The following is a 20651-nucleotide window of genomic DNA, read 5'->3' as shown; positions in this document are numbered from 1 at the left end:
TCAGGTTGCTCAGAGCCCCATCCAGCCCAGCCATGAAAGTTTCCAGGGATGGGGCATCCATCACCTCTCTGAGCAACCTGGTTCAGTGTTTTACCAACCTCCCTGTAAAAAAAAAATATTTTGCCACAGTCAGTTTCAGAGGTACAGTAATTTGGAAAACATGCACGAATTGCTCTAACAATTATTGATGCTATTGAACTTCCTGCCCTGTAAAAACAGGATTTTCTTGCCCCCAAAAGCATCAGTTCTGCAGGGCTCCTTTTATTTTTGTTGCTGTTATCTTTTATGACAGTCAGCCGTAAAATCAAATGTGTTCTCTCAAAAGAACTCTCATCTTTGTTTTTTAAAACCAGTATTCTTATTCTTTTCTACATTAATGGAAAAATATTCCAGAGACATAAAGCCATAAAAAAGACAATGCCCTGCCTTGTATTTCACATACATAGGAAATGAAAGAGTCAAAGATTTGCACTAGACATTTCCAAAGCACCCATTTGACTTTTTTTATGAAAACCCCTAGCTTTTTGCATAAAGAAGAAAAATTCCAGTGAGTCTGAGGATTTAAAAACAGAATGTAATGATCTTCCGTGTAAAGCCTCAGGTTTCTCAGACTCAATCAGTGTAAAATATTTTGCAAGGCTCTCTCTTCAGGCTAATTTAATTAAATAAAGTGGTACTAGAACACCCTGTCACTATTATGGTTCTCATCCTCTCCAACCAGAAGGCAACAACTCCCACAGAGTCCCTGTGCATGTTCTTTGCAATGCTTTACCCACTGTTTAAAAATACTCCAGAGTGCAAAGTATATATAACTATTACTCTTATTTTGTACCTTCTCTCTTTCACAAAGAAAAAGATACCGAGAAAAATTACAGGAATATTTATTTTTCTCCCTTAAAAGTTAAAATTTCTTAATATATTCAACATTTCAATCTAACAGCTCTCTTCAATGAGAGGTTTGGCTGCACTCAAATTCCACCTTGTGTGCCATTGCTATTGCTGTGCTGCTTTCTCTGGTCTTCTCAATGACAGAAACAAATTTGCCTTATAAGAAGAGTTCATCATCTCTACATAGATTTCATTCCTGGGCACAAGCTCAAAGTCCATGAACACATAATCTTTTGCAAATCAAAACCTATTTCTCTCTTTCATGCATCATTTACAATCCCAAGATGATGTACTACTAGCATCACACCTGTATTTTAGTTCACTTTCTTCCTGATTACTCGTCCTTTAGAAAGGAAAGCACAAGTGACCTTTACTCTTTTCCTCTCATATTTTATTGTCTGTTTGCCTTTGCTTTGCTTGTCTATGCCAAGAATTGAAAGCCTGGTTCAAACACAGCAGCAGAAGCAGATCTCTTCAGCATGGTCCTCTTTTCATAGGCAGGCAGAGCAGACCTTAGGAAGAGTGAAATGCCAGGAAAGAAGAAAGCACACAGTTTTCAGTTGCTGGGATTACAAGACTGACCATTCAGAAACACTGTGTAAGTCAGATCCCTTTGAGCCCCAGGTTACCTATGGGAAGTCTAGACCTAATCTGGTTTGTGGGAAGTTTCTCTTGCCTCTCTAACCACAAGTCAGGAGGCAGAAACAGCAGCAGTGTAGGTTTGGACCTAGAGGGATCCTTACATCACTCTCTGAGCAGCTCAGTCTTTACTTCTGTGCCCTAGGTTACAACTGCACTAGCTAGACAAAAATAGCAAAAGGAACCAAAATAGTCTCAAAAGTAATAGAGTCCAAGGGCTTTGCCAGCCTGGCTGGTGCAAGCTGCCAAGCTGATATCTCCTTCTCTGTGTGCTGGAATGAACCCTCACAGTCACTGTCTCCTGCAATTTTTTTCTGCAGCTTAATCTGCAGCCAATATATTTTCCTGAGCTTCCACTGGTTTAAAGTAAGTACTATTTTACCACAATTAATTAATTTTTTTGCCCATTTCTATACCACTTATGTGCTATGAGCCCTAGATTCCAAACTTGCCTACAGGAAGGTGCACAAACACTGCAGCTGTGACATGCATTAACCAATATTCTGGCAACAACCAGGCTGAATGACAAATTTGGATTTTGATGACAGTTTCATTTTAACAGGCTATTAGCGCAACTAAGTTTGTGGCTCTTGTGCTAATAATCTGACATGCACAGCTTTTGACACCCTCTTCCCCTCACTGAACTCCAGTAGATGATACTATCTTTAATTGATAATGGTTCTCATTTGCATATAATTGATGATGTTTATTATGCAAAATATTTGTCCTCTGAAATATTTAGATGTTTCTCTTTTAAAGGTTTGCTTTTTACACTTGTAGCATGCAATTTCCTTTATAGGTTTACCAAGTGTTCCCACAATGAGATTTTTGAGAAAAAAGAACAAATATTTCACCTGTAGTGAAAAACTTTCATGTTTCTAAATGGTGATGTTCATGAAAACTTAAAAAATTAACCTGGTCATAGGTGTCCTTCTGTTTGCCCATCTTCATTCCCCTGGGCTCCCATGGAAAGAAAAACCCTGAAGATGTATTAAGTAACATGACCTTTTTTTTTTTTTAAAGTATTTCTCCTGCAGTCAACTTGTGGAAAAGCAAATTTTTACAAATGAATACACAGGCCCCCAAGTCTAATACAGACTTTTTTTTCTCTACAGTCTTTCTTGCTACACCAACCTTTTCTTTTTCGAGTGAGAGTACCAAGAAAAGCTTATGCTTTTGATGGCTGTGCAAATAAATGAGCTGAAACAAATAAAACCTGGTTCACTAGAGACTTCCAAGACATCTGGTGGAGTTATTTTTCTAAGTAATTAGACCAAGTGGTGGTGTAATTCCCAAATGGAAAGTACCTTCTCGCTTGGTATCCAGTTATTTCTCAGAGCCATCAAAACAGCAGTAAGTCCTGCTTCTCTCCTTGCATGTGTCTCAGGCTCTATTGATTACCAGTCTTCCCAAACACTGCCTTATTACTCAAGTTATTAACCACAACTCCCCACCCCCTTTTTTTTTTTTCCTTTGTGCTATGAGGATCCTGTTTTACTTCCATGAATGTCAGTGGGATTTCTGGTACTGACTGAGAAAGGACGCTAAGATCCTGTAGCTCTCCTTCTTAGAGGCTCTACGGAGCAGGCAGAGAAGTGCAATGAATAACAGCCAGGTGCTTGCTCTGGATCAATAATGCTCTAAAGTGCGCCCAGGTGTGCTTTCTCCTTCTTTCTTGCTGAAAACTGATTAAATTTCTCCGTTTTTTCTATTCTCCCCAAGAAAACATCATTCTAGTAACAACCCAATTGCTCCTTGACACTTTGGGGAGAATGTGCTTCTCTGTCTGTGACAACAACGCAGTGCAACCACTGTGAATTTGTGACACTGAGGAAGAGAACTGGGAGTAGACCTGTATGAAGAAAGGAATTTCATTTTGTTTGTGCATGGTTCTTTTGGTTTGGTCAGGGTGCTCTACGCTCCTGTTCACGAGCTGACCTGGATGCAGGCACCAGCCCTGTGTTGTGACAGGAACGTTTTGTAATGCCAGATAGAGAATTCACAGCTGTAACAGGAGTAAAGAAAAGCAGCTGCCATATGAAACAGATGCTAGATTACAACAGGGGACTTGATATGAATGGTGTTCATTCTCATCCCTTCACAACACAATACAAACTCACCAGAGGTTTCATCTACTCTCTCGTCCACCACATGGTCTTTCTGATGAACCCACTCGCTGTTGCATTTAAAATAGATCTGCGTGGCTGGGCTTGCTTTGCAGTACAGATTCACAGGCTTGTTCTTCACAATGTAAGCCTCTTCGGGTTCAATGAGGAAGTGGGGCAATGGCTCTGGAGGATCAGATGGAAAAGTTTCTGGAAGCTCATGAAAAAAGTCATCATCTGTAAAGGAAAAATGAAAGAAACAAAATTCAGCTGGCAGACACTTGCAAAAACTTCATGAAAATTAAAAAAGGTGCATACTCTTTGAATAAAATGTTATCTTAGAAGCATTCCTAAACTGAGACTTAGATGCACTGCTGTTTCCAGACTGGAAGAAACTGTTCTTTACATCCTGAGCATTCTTTCCTCTCTGTGATGTGACAGGGATGTGCACATTCACAGTCTGGGATCAGTCCTTTGTTACCACCATTAGCAATACCAGCAATAAAGCTTTGTGTTAGTGCTTGGTAGAGTTGCCTGCAAAACCATAAAGAGAAATAATAGAAACCTTCAGAGGCTTCAAGGTTACATTTTCAAAAGTGACTTATCACACTGTGTAATCAGGTGCGTGCAATAGCTACTGCCAGCTGAGGCTGATCCAAATAGGAAACAGTACCTTTTGTTTCAGATGATCAACTTGAAATCTGCTGAGAGCAAAAGACTAAATGCAAGTACAGCCTGCACCTCTTTGTTTGTACTCTGACTCTCCTGCTAAGACTGCTAATGAAGGTGCCAAGCTATGCTTGATTTCCTCTGTCAGTAGTACATGAATCCGTGCAGTGCTTGCTTTGGAGAGGACATGGGAGCTCGGACATGGGGCAGGGCAGCTGTGAAATGGTGAAGTTTTGGGCAAACATGGACACATGCCAGTCACATAAGGAACCTCAGCACCTCTCTGGTGCTGCTGGTAAAGAATTAAGTCAATGAAAGAAGTCTGGAGAAGGAGGAAGAGAATCCATCGTGCAGGAGGCAAGACTGAAAGCACCAAACGTGCGTATTTCTCTTTCTTCCTCCCTCTTCACTAATCCTCTTTTACAACCCCTCTGCCCCTTTGTGCAGAGGAAGTCTTCCACATCAGAAAGCAGCAGATTCAGTGGAGAATAACCCTCTCCCCATCTCCCTCCCCACCTGCCATCAGAGCACAGGAACATCCAAGAGGCTCTGAGCAGTAAAGGGGTGGGGGGCACTAACTCCTGACAGACCCACCAGTGGTGAGCTGGTGGTTCTGAAGGCCTCATTCAATCTCCCCTTTCTGCCTCTGACACAGTTATCATTATACCCAGTGAGGGATGCTGATGCTGGTCAATAAAACGCCACAGGACATCCAACTGAAAATACTGGCTGGCTATCTCCTCCCTGCCAGTCTTCATGAAGATGAAATTTCAGATGGCTCCCTCCTCGAACCCGAGACTTCTCTGTGCAGGCTCTGTCCAGAATTACAAGGGACATGAGTCCCTCCAGCTAGTGCCTTTCAGAAAAACAAGAAGGAACAGGGACAGATGAAGGAGAGAGGGGAAGAAGGTAATATGGTACATGCAGCTATATAAAGGTAAACTGCATGTCCATCAGTGATGGGAATACCTTACAGAGCAGACCATTTTGTGAACCTCCTAAACTGCTTATGAAAAGAACATACGTTCACCATTTTTCTTCTTTTTTATTTCCCATCCCCCCTTCATATAGATTTAAAAATACTCCTGTCCTTGGTGTCTCATTTTATAAGGAGTATTAGGTCTGACTCACTGCTGCATCACTCCCTGAGAGTTAATAGAAGTGAACTGGTTCAAAGATAGAAAAAAGGGCCAATAAATAAGGCCTGACATTCTTCTAGCAAAGGGAAAATCTGTGACACACTATAACACTTCCATTTCCATCTCCAACTAATCATTTCCAGATACTCAAATTAAATTTAATTTTTTATCACTTTCCCATACTTCCTTTTATTTCAGCAGTTTCCTTTTCACTCTGACCACACCAGCCTCCTTCTGCAATCCTATTTCCTCTCCTCATTAGGTATTTCTTCCTTGCTCCATTTTACTCCCCATTTTTTTTCCAAAAAGAAAGCTGAGTTGCAGTAAATTAATGGGAGTCCTCATTTGGTTTCATGACAATAAAACACGTCTGAACTGAATCAAGAAGCTTTTTGGCATTCCTCATCCCCTTCCATGCACACCTCCCTTCTTCTCCTCTCCCACATGCTGCTCCATAGGCATCCACGACACAGAAACACTAGAGATGAATCATTTCTCCTAAATTGCCAGAGGACGTATCTTTTTCTTCTGGTCATTTAATTGCAAATCAGCCAGCAGACAGATGGAAACTAACAAAGCACACATATGTTTTATAATTAAACAAGTATTGCTTCACTAATTTCTGGTGACTGGAAGAACAAATGTATTTATTTTCACCACTAAATTTCTGCACATTATCAAAGGCAATAATTACAATGCCTGACCAATTAACTGCACCTTATCAAAGATAACTAGAAAGTCTAAAAGGAGGGATCAGCAAGCTGCAAAAAAGAACAAAGGATTTCAAGACTATTTCTTTAATCAGCCAGGAAAATGGCTGTGGGTTTTGGCTTTTGCTCCTGAAGGTAACCGCTTATGAAGTTTAGGTATTATCTGTATGCATTCAGAGTACTGCTCAGTACATTACAATCTAGTCTCACATTTTGATTGTGGTGATACTTGCTTTTTTCCACCAACCTGACATCTTCCACAGTTAGGTACAAGCCTGTTTTCTTACTGCCTTCTTGCTGTGATTCCTCCTTACTCTTCTTGAGCGACAATAAAGCTCAGCTTTATATTTTTTCCACACTCTTTCTCATTTCTATCAAGAGGCATCTGAACCGCTCTTAAATGTTAGGGATATAGATGGAAACTGTTCACAAACTGTCACACAAATAGTGCTCAAAGGCTGCCATGTCCCTGGAAACTGGCATTTAAAACTGTCACTTTCAGAAAAAAATATAAGGCAGTGGCTAAGAAAGATTTTTTTTTTTGATTTTTAAACTTGAGAATGCTCATTCAATCCCTGCCCTCATACTGCTGCTGTTAATAGCAACAATGGTGGTTTTTTATAGAACAGTTTCTCAAGAGGAACATATAGAATATCACCATGACTGGGTTTGGTAGAAAAAACAGCAATTCCACTGCAAAGCTAGTCTACCTCCACTAGCACTGAGGGACCCTTGCTCCTGCTTTTCACTACTGAAAGGTAGTAAGTGGCTTAATCAACCTGTGTGAACCACAGTGGGAAGTCACTTGGTGTTTCCTGCATCCCCCAAGAGACAGGGTCGGGTGCTGCAGGGAGGCAGAGCACTCCTCCCCTGTCACCTGGGCACACCAGGCTGAAGTGGCAGGATCATGGTTTACAGGCAGAGAGGGTGTGAAGCCCCACTCCCCTGTGCCAGATGCTTCTCAGGATGAGAATCTTTTGAGGAGGAAGAGCCTTAGATCCCCTCATTACAGCGATATGCCGTCGTGCTTTTATTGTAACGCTCAAAGCAACGTGTAAGCATAATTATAATGTTAGTGCAATTATATGGCAAAATATTCCTAAAAATCCAACACAGAAAATATCAATATAGGACATTTGACTGTGTTGGGATTTTTTTGCATTTCTCTAAAGAACAAGGCCTGGCAACACCAAAGCAGTCCAATGAATCTGTGTTTTCATGAAGACACAGTTTCTAACAACCAAATAAACACTTCCATCTCCTGACCAGCTCTACTTAGACACAGGTCATTCCTCTCTCCATACAAAAGTCAAACTCTGACTTAAATTTTTCAGGGATGATTTTGTTATGACTGTGTGGACTGTTGAGCCAGTTTCTGTAATTTGGATGGGGGTTGCCTCTCATGGTGTGCTCCATTGCTGTATGAGGGGATCTTGCCTGAGACTTTGATCTGCATCTTCCTGACAGTTACCGCTGGTTATTCAAAATGATCATCTCCCAATGGTGCAACAAAGCAGCAAACTTTATAACTCTCTTATTTAACTCTCCTAAGTAGACTTTTTTTTTTTTTTTCCCTTTTGTCTGGAGGAAAAAAAGCTAATTAAACCATTTGGGAGTGATCTGGAAGTGTAGATACAAACAAACACTAAAAATTCACATACTTGATTTCCAGTCATTATGCCAATGTCATGTGCAGCAAGTTCCCCTCACAACCTTGATCAAACGCAAACACAAGACACACATTGTTCTCCCCTGTTGTAACAAATCCCCTTCTGTGCTCAGTAACTTTGAACTGCAAGTTTACTTCTGCAGTATGTCACATTCATCTTTATTTTCACATAATAAAGTGTACAGCCCATCTGTTGTTATTGACTGATTTATATTAGCAAGACAAAAGACCTGATTAATGGTACTGCTAAACTGGTTCCAGTCATGCAATTCATTCATATTAAGAAAATAAATTTTTAAAAGCCACTTTAATCTATAAACTTCATTTGGAATTTTTATTTTAGTTGCTTGCACAAATACAGATACACTTTTTTATTTGCCTTCTGTAGTATCTGACAACTATGTTTTTTAAAAGCAAAGTCAAATGCAAATTTATAGGAACAGGGGAAATACCACTGAAATCAGCATTGATACAATCTGGCATGGGCTGTCACATATAGGAATTTTAGCTTAATATTAGTTCAGATTTCGTTTAAGGTAATACAAATCTTTGCCTAAGTCAGGAACCTTTTGATGTTAGGAAAGGTCTTTATTCTTTCCATGCATTTGCCTGTAAAACTGTACATATTCTAGCTCTCCATGCATAACATGTGAAAAGAGAGATTTAATGGTATATTTCCCCTTTTATGGATTAGTATCCCTGCTCTAATCTGTGGCAGGAAAATATTGTGCTCCGTACACCAATCTATTAATCTCTAGATCACTAGTTTTATTACTATATATGAAGCTTTAATTCTCATCAGCCCAGCATATAGCTCAGTATACATCTGAACTGCGAGACTTGAACTATTATTGCTTAGATGATAATATATTGGACCATTATCTCTTCATGTGAGACCTGAAGCAAATTCTTCTCAAATGGAATTTACTTCAGAATGATTCAAGAGCAATTTAAAATGAATGGCTGTGAAGTTAATTCTATTTGCATTTGGATGCCCATCACTCGGCAAGATCATTCCCCAAGCGTTGCGAGAAAGGCAGCTGTAGTTCACTGTATGGATGGGGTTTCTGTTCAGGTTTTATTGTTATGATTAAAAGGCTTTCTAGAGCAACAAGTACTGTTTACTGTGAAATTAACAGCAGGTGCTAGCTCAGCCAGACAGCTTATCAGGATGGAGGCAAGGGTTTGGATTTCAGTGCAGGCTCTTTCAGGAAAGGAAGATTGCGCGGCTGGAAGTCCTTTAGTCGCAGGGTTTTCTATCCTCTAGGAAGGGCACGCAGTGCCACCAAATGGGAAGCAAAAAATACTGTATGCTACAGAGCCTTGCCTCCACCTTAGAGGCCCATAACACCATGGAGCTATGAATCCAACATTAGGCCCATAACACCATGGAGCTATGAATCCAACATTAGTCCAAGTTGAATAAAAACTGGGAGAAAGCAGGACTTTTTCTAAGAATCACTTCTGAAGATTTTCCACACCAAAAGGCCCTCTCAACCCTGCCTCAGCCTTGGAGACCACACAGGGACAGAGAATGGGCACAGCAAGCAAAGTGTAGTCTGTGCTCTGAAAGAGAAAGCACACTTTCCTGCTTTGACCTGGGGAGAAGGAGAGTGGCTTTCTCAGCACCTAACACTCTGTCAGCCCTACCTCTGCCTGATTGCAAGGTGAGCATGCAATAAGGCAATCACTCCTTATTCTTCCACACCTCAAAAGGGGAAGGTATCCCTAAATAGCCCAGGAAGACTGCAATTTTGCAACAGTAAAATATTTGGCCATTCTTGGAGGTTGGCATCTTGCTTGCATGTAGCTGAATTCACTAGCAGGCCTTCATGTGCCTAAAGATGAGGCTTGGTTTTGTGGCAGGCCACAAACCAGATCCTTGCTGAACTTTGCTGGACCCTCCTGGGAGCAAGGTCAAGGGAATTTCTGAATCAGATTTACTGAGCACCCACAAAATTAAATGTTCTTTTAGTCAGGGAAGGCAGAGTGCAGGCACAGTCTGGGAAAAGTGACAGAGAAATCGATAGGGCAGGCAATGTTCATCTTTTTTGGGTGACTTCAGTCCAGAAACAGAATAAATAAAGACCACAAAGAGGAATGAACTTTCCCTGCACCTGCAGCAGCTCAGTGAAGATTCTCCTAGCACACCTCAGCTTAACAACACATCCCCAGGAGGTCAAGCCCAAGCTTTGCTTGCCCTTAACAAAGAACACATGCACTGAATGGCTACATATGCGTCAGAAGGCTGCTAGGCAAAAGTCTTCCTCTCAAACACAGGAAGATCAAAGAAAAGCCAAACACATCCTTTCCTGTCCATCTGTACGCCAGGAAAAAAAAAAAAGGAACTTTCACAGCAGCACAGGAGTCAATGCTTGATCCCTGGTCAGCCACAGGCACCAACCTGAAGTCCTTTCAAAAACCCAGACAATGGGCATCTCAGACACCTGAAATACTGGATTATTGGCTCAGCTAGAGAGTCCAGGAAGAAGGTTTCTGTTATTTGGGCACAGTCCTACTATGGGGACCATCCTAAATAAATAATCCATACCTAATATAGTAATCATGCTTGTTATGCATGCCATACTCCCACCAGCCTTTCTCAGAAAGCTGTGAAGAGCTGAAGGGGAGAAGAAAACACCCTGTTTTCTCTTTTAACAGCAGTGCACAGTCCCCCACTGGGGGTCTGTCGAGGGGGGAGCTGCAGCTCAAAAGCAGGGAGGTTTCACAGTCAAAGAATGCAGCCAACCATGTGGCTGCTGGTGCTCCTCCCCGGCAGCCCTGTGTGGCCTGGAGCCCTCTCCTCCTGTGCCCTTCTCTCTGTGCTCCTATTTTATGTGGATGCTGCATGCCCAGATCTAAAGCCAAGGGCAGAGGAAGATGAAAGAATAAGTGGTTATCGCTCAGCCACAGTCAATGTGGATGGACACTGTGAACCATGTTGCCTACAGCAATCAGTGTGCTCTCCATCTCCCCTGCTCTGAGAGTGCCATCTCCTTCTCTCAGCCCAGGGCTTGCAGTACACATCTCTCCTGGCTTACCCTGCTAAACTGCACTGCTCTTAATCAACAGCTGATTCCAGTGGAGTCAAATGATTTGCACCAGAGTAAGGAGAATCACATCTAGACGAGGAAAACCCTATACCGCCTTTGTAAAGAGTTTTGCAAGCTGTATGTTACTGTTGGGGAAAAAGACACCTTCCCTCAGTTTTTTTAATTCTAAATCATAATGAAAGTTTCTCCTTCTCTTAAAACTTTAACATCAACCAGATGAAAGGAAAATTGAAAACAAAACTCTCAGTGCTCTGTAACAGAGGGAATTTTTTTAGACATCCCACTGCTAATTCAAGAGAAAACCTGCAGGTACATATGTAGACGTGACATTTAAGGTTCCGTATCCAGCACCATTGCCCTGAGACAAACTCTGTAAGACTACCAGCTGCTGCCTAAACATGCAAGAGATGGTGGAGGTACTCATTAGCATTGGACTCAGCGTAGGAAAATGCCAGAAGATGGTATGATTTCATCCAAGGCAATTGAAAATACTTTCTATTGCATATGAAGAGCACCAAGCTGTTCTTTGAGACACAAGGCTTATGAGACTTGTTGTCAATATAGGAAACTTAATGCAGTAATCTGCAAGCACTATTTTCTATGAGTCTGCCTAACCATGTAAATAGATAAAAAAGGCTGGAGGAAAAATCATCAGGGGGTGAGGCTGACTTAAGAGCACTGAAAGCATGAAATGTAAAATGAAGAGGCAAAGGTCCTGTTTCTTTGCTGACCTGCCCTGTGACCAGCAGTCACACCCCTCTTTGCAAAGTATTAATTACCCCTGATGGAAATTTGTTGTGCTTTACAGAGCTACTGGATAAGGCTGGCTCAGCTATTGTGCCACAGTTCTCAAAAGCACAGCACTTGAAAATAAAATGCTTGACAAACAGCAGATGACATCAGTGACATTTCGTGGTGATTACCCTGTGGAAGTTTCCACCCTCTTTCCATTCCCGGGGTTGTCAAGCATTGGAACAGGCTGCTCAGGAAAATGGTTGAGTCACCATCCCTGGAGATATTTAAAAGCCATAAAAATATATATATGTCTTGTATATGAAATGTATAGATGTGGCACTTAGTGACATGGCTTAGTGGTGGATTTAGCAGCACTGGGTTAACAGCTGGACTGTCTGATCTTAGAGGTCTTTCTGACCTAAACTATTCCATGATTCTTTCGCATGATTCACTTAAAACTAATAAAATATTCATGCTTGAAAAAGAAAAAAAAGTGGATTACAGACTATATCCAAAACTTTATCACCTTAATCTGTCATGTAACAAACTCACAGAATAACATGTAAGTGATACTTTGTCAACCACTCACACTGTATTGTAACTGTGAGCTATAGGCATTTAATTGGAAAATTAACACAGCTTGTTAATGGTTGTGCTGGTAGAGTTCAAGCCTATTAGTGCTGGTTGTGTCTTCTCTGATACAGATGCAACGTTTGAACAGCAGAGCAGCAGTGTCAGCCCACGAGGTTTTGTGTCCTCTCTCTCAAGCATTTTTCATTTTGAATTCTAGATTGTGATGGGTCTGTGTGATGGCATGGGATCCCCTCCTAACCACCTGAAAAGCAAAGTCTAATTTGAAACATTTCTGCCCCAGCTGCCATTAGTGGTCATAATGGTTGCCACAAGGTCAAAAATTATGAAACCTCTGAGGAGCATCATTTCCTCTTCAGTGTTAGGCTTCACTTCCCTTTGACACATTAGTCCTGAAGCAGCTCCAGGCTCTTGACCCCTTCTTTAACCCTGATAACTAATTAAAGATGGACAAGGCTTAGGCTAAAATACTTTTTGTTAGACCTATTCATTCTCAAGTCCCCTTCAGGCACTCTTTGTCACACAGGACAGAGCCTGCCATATTTACATGAACATGAAAGAAGGTGCCTGTTACAATAACATAAAAAAAATCTCCTTTTACAAGACCTAACAACCTTTGTGGTTAGATGGTGGAATGCATTTTACAGCACATAAAATATATTCTCAACACATAGTGGAAACAAGTTTCCTGGGTATAGTCCAAAGCATACAATTCAGAAAAAATCCAAGGATAATTAACTCTGCACACATTTTTAGAATTAGAAGTTCAGACTCAGGTCCTTTATCTTACTGCTATGTCAACAGTCCGAACATGGAGTCCCAAACATGATAACCAAATGAAAAATTGATCCCACCTTATCTCACGCTCTCAAGGATCTAACATGTACTGCAAACAAAGACAGAGCTTAGACCAGAGTCCTCAGCTGCAGGCAAATGGATTTCAGGGCAGTGGTAAATCACATTACACAGCACAAGTTTGTTTAACAGAGAGAAATCTGGGTGCAATGCATCATTGATGGCTACGGCACAGCAAAAGGAGCGCCATACTGCTACCTTGAGTGAGGATCTGTAACTAAACGTGGTACTTTCCAAATACTTTCTCTGCTTTTTATCTTGTTTCATATTAATAATTAAGCTTGCTTCTTGGATCAGTATGTTAGGGTTAAAATGTCAACCTTTTGTTTCTAGCAAGAACAGTTATTTTTACCCTTACTTTTCCAATTATTAAAACTGCAGCAGAGCTTTGCTTCCAGTTTTGTAACACTTTCAGTGAAAGCTTTTTTGTCTCATCAAAAAGTGATGATCCAACATCTCCTGATTAATAAAACTGAGATCTAGTGGGATGTTAGGGATCCTAATTTCATGAGTTATCTGGAGTGTACGGTTAATCTAGATAGCAGTGCCACTCCATCTCAGAAAAACACGGGACACTTGACTATACCTAAAATAATAGCTCAGTCACATGGCCACCTGGTTGAGGTGTTGAGCTGAGACCCAGGGGATAGATATTCTCCTGTAACCTCGGGGAAATTGAATCTGCCAGGTTCAGGGTCCCATCTGCAAAGCGGATGTAGGAGCTTAACAGGTAGCACTCTTTGTTCATTACCTTCAAACTGAGCAAACAGCTCTGTACTCAGATGCTTCCTTCAATACTTCTCCCAAATTCATGCCAGAATCATTTGCTAAACAGCCAACACTTGCAGAAAGGATCACAAACAAATCTGTGTTTATAAAATGACTAGGAAGCAAAGTCTGTCTATGCTGGAGCTGATGCAAAGTTTGCCACTGGTTTCCCTTTGCATCAGTGGAGCAGCCTGGTCTTGGGTGCTCTGAAGGGCTCTCCCCATGGGCTAGGGGAATCCTGCTGTCCTGAGACTAACATTAATCCTCATGAATATCTACATACTCACTACTTCTTTTCATGGTTCTCAATGAAATTATTATTTGCCTGGTGCTGGTTACCTAATTTCATCCACAGCAAATTTTTCAAGAACCATACATTTTTTTGTATGAGGTTGATTTATCCCGGCAGAAGTCCAAATTGAGTTAGAAATCCATTAGCTGAATTCTAAGCAGGAGCTTCTGGGGAGAAGGGGAAAGAAAATGGGGGGGACTTGGGAATCTGAACACCAGATGTGGAAAAGGGGAAAAATCCTTAAAAGTATTTAAAATAATAAAAATAATAGAAAATATAAATATCTTCTTATTGAATTAAACACCCAGGTATTTATAGAGCCAGATGGAAAGACACAGATTGTTGCCTAGGATCAGAAATATGACTTGGACATTTATTTATTTATTTTGACTAGCAACTGGTTTTGTAAATACGTGAGATTTTTGTAAGCAGATGAAAAACTCTGTTCCACTTGAATATTACAGTTTCCATCATGAAAATACCAACAGATTGTGTGTACTATATATCCTAATAAAGCTAATAATGAGCTGTTCAACCAAATCTTAATACAAAATAATCAAAGGCATTCCTCCCTCTGAGGGAAAATAAAAGCAAAAAAGATTTATTTGCTTTAGAAACATACAGGATGATTTAATCAGCTATTGTTTTCCATTCAGAGCCTGCTTATTTGAGGAGACACATGGACAGTGTAGCTCATTGAGCACATGTTTATTTGCAGGTGAACATATCTCTATCCTTGCCACTCTACCCTTACCATCAGTAGACACAGGAAAGGAAGGATGATGGAAGGTGAATGCTGCAAGTTCATTGGTATTAACACCCACCCTGTCCTTTTCTAAAGCTGGAAACTATGATGGACAAGGCCCACAGAGGGAAACTGCACTACAAGTTCCTCTCATATGAGTTATAGAAGCAGTCTGCATCCACACAGTTCTTTCAGAAATTGGTTACAGACACAAAATCTTCCTCTGCAGTGACTAACTTCATTCACATTCATTTTTAAGTCCTCCTGATTTCTTACTCACAAGCTCTCTAACAATTAAAAAACAATAAAAATCTTAATATTCAAAGTGAAGCCTGAGACAGGAGTCCCTCGACTTTTTTGCCTCCAACCCAACCTTTAGCTCAAGTGTCTGTGAACTATCACCCTTTCCAACATCAGGAGCAGCCAGGACAGCTCAAACAGAAGTTGTTGTGATCAGAGAGCGAATGTGCAGTGCCTGTGGGAAGCTCTGAGATGTGCTGCCAGACTTCTGAATCCCAGCAAGTAGAACTCCAGTACCTGCAAAGTGCATGGTCACCCTTCCCAAACACCATCCTATCCTTTGCCTCCAAATCTTTCAAGCTCACTCCATGGACACTACCAAGAAAAATGAGGGGGGGCGGGGAAAGAAAAGGAAGTCTTCTGAATATTCAGTAATCGAAGTTATGGCTGGAAATGATAGCTAAAGTAGAGAAATACTGAGGAAGTGCTGAGAACAGATCCAGCACTGAAGTTTTATGGAAAGACAAAGCAAATGTTCAGAGACCAGCAGCTAAAGTTTAACCCCTGAATCTATAGATCACACACCGACTTGCTTCCCTCCCTTATCTGTTTAGTTCCTTGTCTGCTACTTCCATTTTAAAGTAAGGTTCCTGCAGGAACCATTATCTTCTGATAACATGATGTCAACAGAAAATGCCACTGGAAGTGGGGCTTTCAGATCCTGCAAAACAAACACCTTGCTACCAAGTTACATGGCATTTCTCAACAGTGCTGTGAAGTGGTTTGGACAAAATCAGAAGCACTCTGCAACTTACACCAGAGGCCAGATCATAACAGTATTGTGTTTCAGCAGCTGAAAGTACACAGCAGAAACAGAGGGAAAGGGTAGCTTTGTGGTGTCTGTGGCTCGATGGCCTCTAGCAGCAGGGATAAGAAACACAGAGACATCCACCTCTGTCTTGCAGATGCCACAGGAGATAACACTGCACAGCATGCAGGACAAGAGCATTTAGCCAAACTGGCCCTTAAATCTGCATTGCCTGGATTGGGACACAGGGGCATTTATACCTGTTTTTGACTTCCTCGTGTCTAACAAAAGCAGTATCATTCAGAAATGGTGCAGATTATTCCAATAAATTGCATTTGTCTGTATCTCAGTCTAGTCCAAAGACTCTAAATCTCTGAGGTCTCAACTCCCTCAGCACAAGTAGGTGTGCTGTGTGTGCTAGGGCCTTGGCCCCAAAAGAAGCAAATGGATTCCTTTGCTTTTGGTTTTTAAAATACAGATCTGCACTCAAAAAGACAGAGGAGAAGTGTTAATGAATTAATCTAAAACATAAAGAAACACTGGAGAGGAATAACAGAAATGCAATTAAGTTGGAGGCTTTGCTGGGCATGTTTTGTGTTGCCATATCATATTTATGTATTCAGCACTCGACAGCAAGTCAGCTCAAAACTAGGGAGCAATGAATCAGTGCTCTAATCTCCCTCCCTATCATCCCCAGCCTTTGTGAAGAAACTGATATCCAGCCCCAGCTGAATCTGTCGAGTTCTAATCATAAACACCATCACTACAGAAACACCGTCCTAAGCTATCTGACTGATCTGAGCACAAGACATACGTATTTCAATTCCACTTTAGTTTTCTCATTTCTTTCTTCATCCCCTTTCTTAGGTTTTCTGTCATGTCTTTTCTCCCTCCATCTTTATCTTCTTTCTTGCCTCTAGGCTCTCTACCTTTTTTGTTTTTTTTTAAATCCAAATCCCTCCTATTCCTTATTTTTTTCCCAAGCCCAGGAAACGTGACTGGTCAGGAATCTCCTTATGTTGTTACAAATGGATAAAGATTAACAGCCAATAAGTGTAGATAAAATGACTGGGGACAGAGGCCTCACAAAAGCCAACATCAAAACTAAATAGCTGTACCTGCTTTTAAACTCTCAGAATAATTGACAGTAGATCTAATTTATTCACACTCAAGGAAAATCTTGTCATCTGTGCAATAGTAATACCATTCTACCATAAAGGAAGAGGTGATCCTGCTTTATTTTGGTGTCTAACCAGAGACAACAGTTTAAAGTGCTTCTCCAGTTAGTTTAAACAGCTTTTTCTCCCCTTCATTTGGCAAAAGTGGCTTGAATAGCACAAGTTCATTTTGGAGTTAGGTAGCCTCATCCAGCAGGTTACTAATTTGTGACCAGGAAACCCCAGTAGTATTAAATCAAACGTATCTAAATATATAGTAGAAGGTCACATCCTGTGATTGCACTAGGCTTGGGGCAGAAGGGATAGAAAACATGTAAAATTAATTGTTAGCCATAGTAAGTAGAGGTTTCCACCAAAAGGGTCATTTGCAATGGTTCCATTTCATTCTTCAAGCCACATTTCCTTTTAAGTGGCAAAATCACAGCACATAAGCAAATTAATATCTAAAATAAAACAGCAGCTGTGCATTTGGGTAGCAATTGTATGGAAGAAACCTCAGAAGCTTGTTAGTAATACTTAAAGCAAGGGGTGTGTTTTGGTTGGCTTCCCACTGTACTCAGTGCTGATGCCAAAACACATTATAGTACAGCTGAAAACATGCATTGTATGAGCAAGACTGTCAGCATTTTGCTCACTCACACACACAGTTACACACACAGCTGAAAACATGCATTGTCTGAGCAAGACTGTCAGCATTTTGCCCCAGGAGCCAGGGCTGTAGCTTTCTGTTAATGAAAAAAAAATCTCTATAAACTGAGTTTCTTCTTTCCCAAGCCTACTTCTGCTGTAACCACTCCTGGGAAACATGTAGTAAACTGTCACACTGCTGACACTAAACAGAGCACAGCACTTCCCACCACTGCAAATTAAACTAAATTTGCCTCCCCCCTTCAAAAAATGCCCAACTGTTACATTAATCTCTGCCAATAAGCTGAACTTACAGTGCTCTGTACAATTTACAGCAGAGCCTGGTTTTTAAGTAGATTGTTCTCTTCCAGGATCCTGCTTCTCACACAGGACAGTTTATGCTCTGTCCAGGTGAGCAGAAACTCAAACAGATTGGAAATCAGCTAGGAAAAGACTCTTTTACACAAAAGCCAGGAAGCAAATGGGCCAAGGTAGTGGGGATGCATTCTAATGCTCCAGAGACAGCGAATTCCCAGCCCATTTTTCCATCACCCCACACACATCATATTTTCAGGTTCTGAGGATCTCCAGCACAGCACACCTCAAACTCAAGACTTGCAGGCTGGGAAAGCAGATTCCCCGTGGCATCCCCAACACCTCTGTACTTGCTACAACCCTCACCACTGCCTGGGCCTGGGGACTGCAGCACCTCCTGGCTTCCTATTGCCCCAGCCTGCCACTCCCAGGAGGAAATCTGCCAGTACCCCAAGATCTTGCTTAATGTATGCAAAGGTGATCTTGGGTGCAGGAGGAGAGGGGACTGGGTAGCAGCAAGAGCAGAGAACAAGTTGCTGTACATGACAGTTCATTTCTGGATAGCTGAGGAGATTAATGCCTTTGCCTGCTGCTCGTGCATTACTGCCCCCAGCCATACAGAGATGAAATGCTGTCATGTACAGCAACTTGCTCTTCGCTGCTCAAGTGGAGAGAGCTCATGCAGTGACTGCTCTCCTGAACCCCAAACCACGGCAGAGAATGTTTAATTAAGGGAAGCATAAATATGAAGCATGCATTGTATTTAAATAATGGACTGTAAAAATGCTTCATCCCTGAACAACTGGAGGAAAAGCGCGAAAACTGATGATGCCATGAACTATCTTAGCACAGATCACAGGAGTCAGCTATGAAATAAGTCTCTTTGTTACATGAATAATATCAAAGAATATTGTTAAAATCTTTCTTTATATTTGTCCCACTTTCCCTGGTTGTATTACTGCTCTTATCATTTGCCATTGGTAATATCTCCTACAAACCTGAAAATAATTGTTCCCTAGGTACTTTTTGTGAAATTTTTATTTGTAGCATGAAGTGAATACTAGCGAAATCGCTGGTTGTTCCAACACCCCAAAATGAACACAGTTGAGGAGTTCTGCAAGTGCACAGTAAACCTGCTCACCTGGCAGAAAAACTATCTTCTTTCTTGTCACTAGTGGGCTCATGCATCTTGAAGACAAATTTATTTATTTTTTTTTTTAACCACATGGAGACCCTGTCAGAGTGAGAACTGATTGGATCAGGAGTCAAGCCCACCTTTCAGAAATCTCAGTCTAGTCTTCAATCTTCTAAATTAGCCCTAGCCATCACTTAGACAAACTTTTCTGGGGATCGGGTTGTCACATTGAGTTGAGATTTTTCTCATAGCCTAGGGAATTTAGAGTCAATTATTCCCTGAAAGCAGTTTGTCTAGCATTACTAGAATGCTTTGAAAGACCAGACGTTATGTCTGAAGCAATCTAACTCCTGGGCTCTCTGCTGAGGCCCTAAATGGAGACCAATCTAGATGCTGAGACTTGTGCAATAGAAAAGAGTTCATTAGAAAGCCAGCGCGACCAAAAATTAAGGTCAAAACTGTCAGGTATCATTCAATTTCACAATAAGAAACATCAGACAAGAAATAAACTAAAAAATAAACAATACTTCTGTTTGTACCTCTTCCAAACAGGTCTTTTCCAGTTGGTTTTCACATATGTTCTTCAAGTCAGAATACACCTCAGACTATAACTCTGAACTTAACAAATGTCTGGCAATTAAGTTCATAAAACTACCTGAACATCTAGATCCCAGTGCATGTACACTGATTTCCTCTACTGATAAACTACTGCAGGACACACAAAATTTTGATTTGCACATCAGAATCATTACAGTACCCAGTTCAGAAGGGCTTCCAGCTGCTGCTGCAATGTGAGAACTACTCACATTACAGCTGACAGCTTGGAGATTTTTTTTTCTTTTTTTAGCAGGGGGGTGGTTTCTAAATATATATGGGCAGTATAGATATATTCACCCATATATAAATAGAGATGCTTTGCTTTAGAAAAAAATAACCAAATGTTTCCTTCAAAAAAATAAAAACTTGCACTAAAACGGGCATTCTTGAGCATGTATTTGTAAGTCCTGCAGCTGCTTCCACTAATGTCACGTGAAAACTATTGCCTTCATCAAGCTTAGCATTGATCCCATTATTTGGTCCAATTTTCTCAAATTACTTACTTCTAGCCTTATTGTCTCATCAGCCATATTCACTCATTTCTCTGCTACAGGGCACCCTTACCTTATTTCTGGGATGACTCAGGTTTCAACTGCTCAGATATGTATAATAATCAGTCTTCTACACTCTATAAACCCTTGTTTAGATACACTAGCAATCTTACTGAGGCAGTGCAGAAGGCAAAGCATTTTAATTCAGGAACACCCATATGGATCTTGTTATGTTGTGGACTGAGTAAATAAAACTCTTGTCATCTGTTGTGGGTTTTGTCATTTCTATGAAGAGAATTTGCAGCATATTCTGTTTTCTCTAGAGGGATAACGCAGGTGCAGCCATATCTTGGGACCTTTGAAAGCATAGGCCAAGAGATTTTATGCTTTTTAGGCCACTCC

General features: G+C 41.0%; 1 protein-coding gene across 2 annotated transcripts in view; it reads right to left on the bottom strand.

Annotated features, from left to right (window-relative positions):
* Positions 1-20651, bottom strand: part of UNC5C (unc-5 netrin receptor C) — a 247683-nt gene that overhangs the window by 87567 nt on the left and 139465 nt on the right. For both annotated transcript variants that reach the window (XM_014259438.2, XM_005517472.3), the window contains exon 2: positions 3648-3869. In XM_014259438.2, the coding sequence (XP_014114913.1) occupies positions 3648-3869 (222 nt within the window). The remainder of the gene's footprint in view (positions 1-3647; positions 3870-20651) is intronic.

Source organism: Pseudopodoces humilis, chromosome 6, assembly GCF_049639895.1.
Source record: "Pseudopodoces humilis isolate 2021_Gansu_Grassland_sample_001 chromosome 6, ASM4963989v1, whole genome shotgun sequence".
Classification (NCBI taxonomy): domain Eukaryota; kingdom Metazoa; phylum Chordata; class Aves; order Passeriformes; family Paridae; genus Pseudopodoces; species Pseudopodoces humilis.
This window is presented reverse-complemented; position numbering and strand designations above follow the sequence as displayed.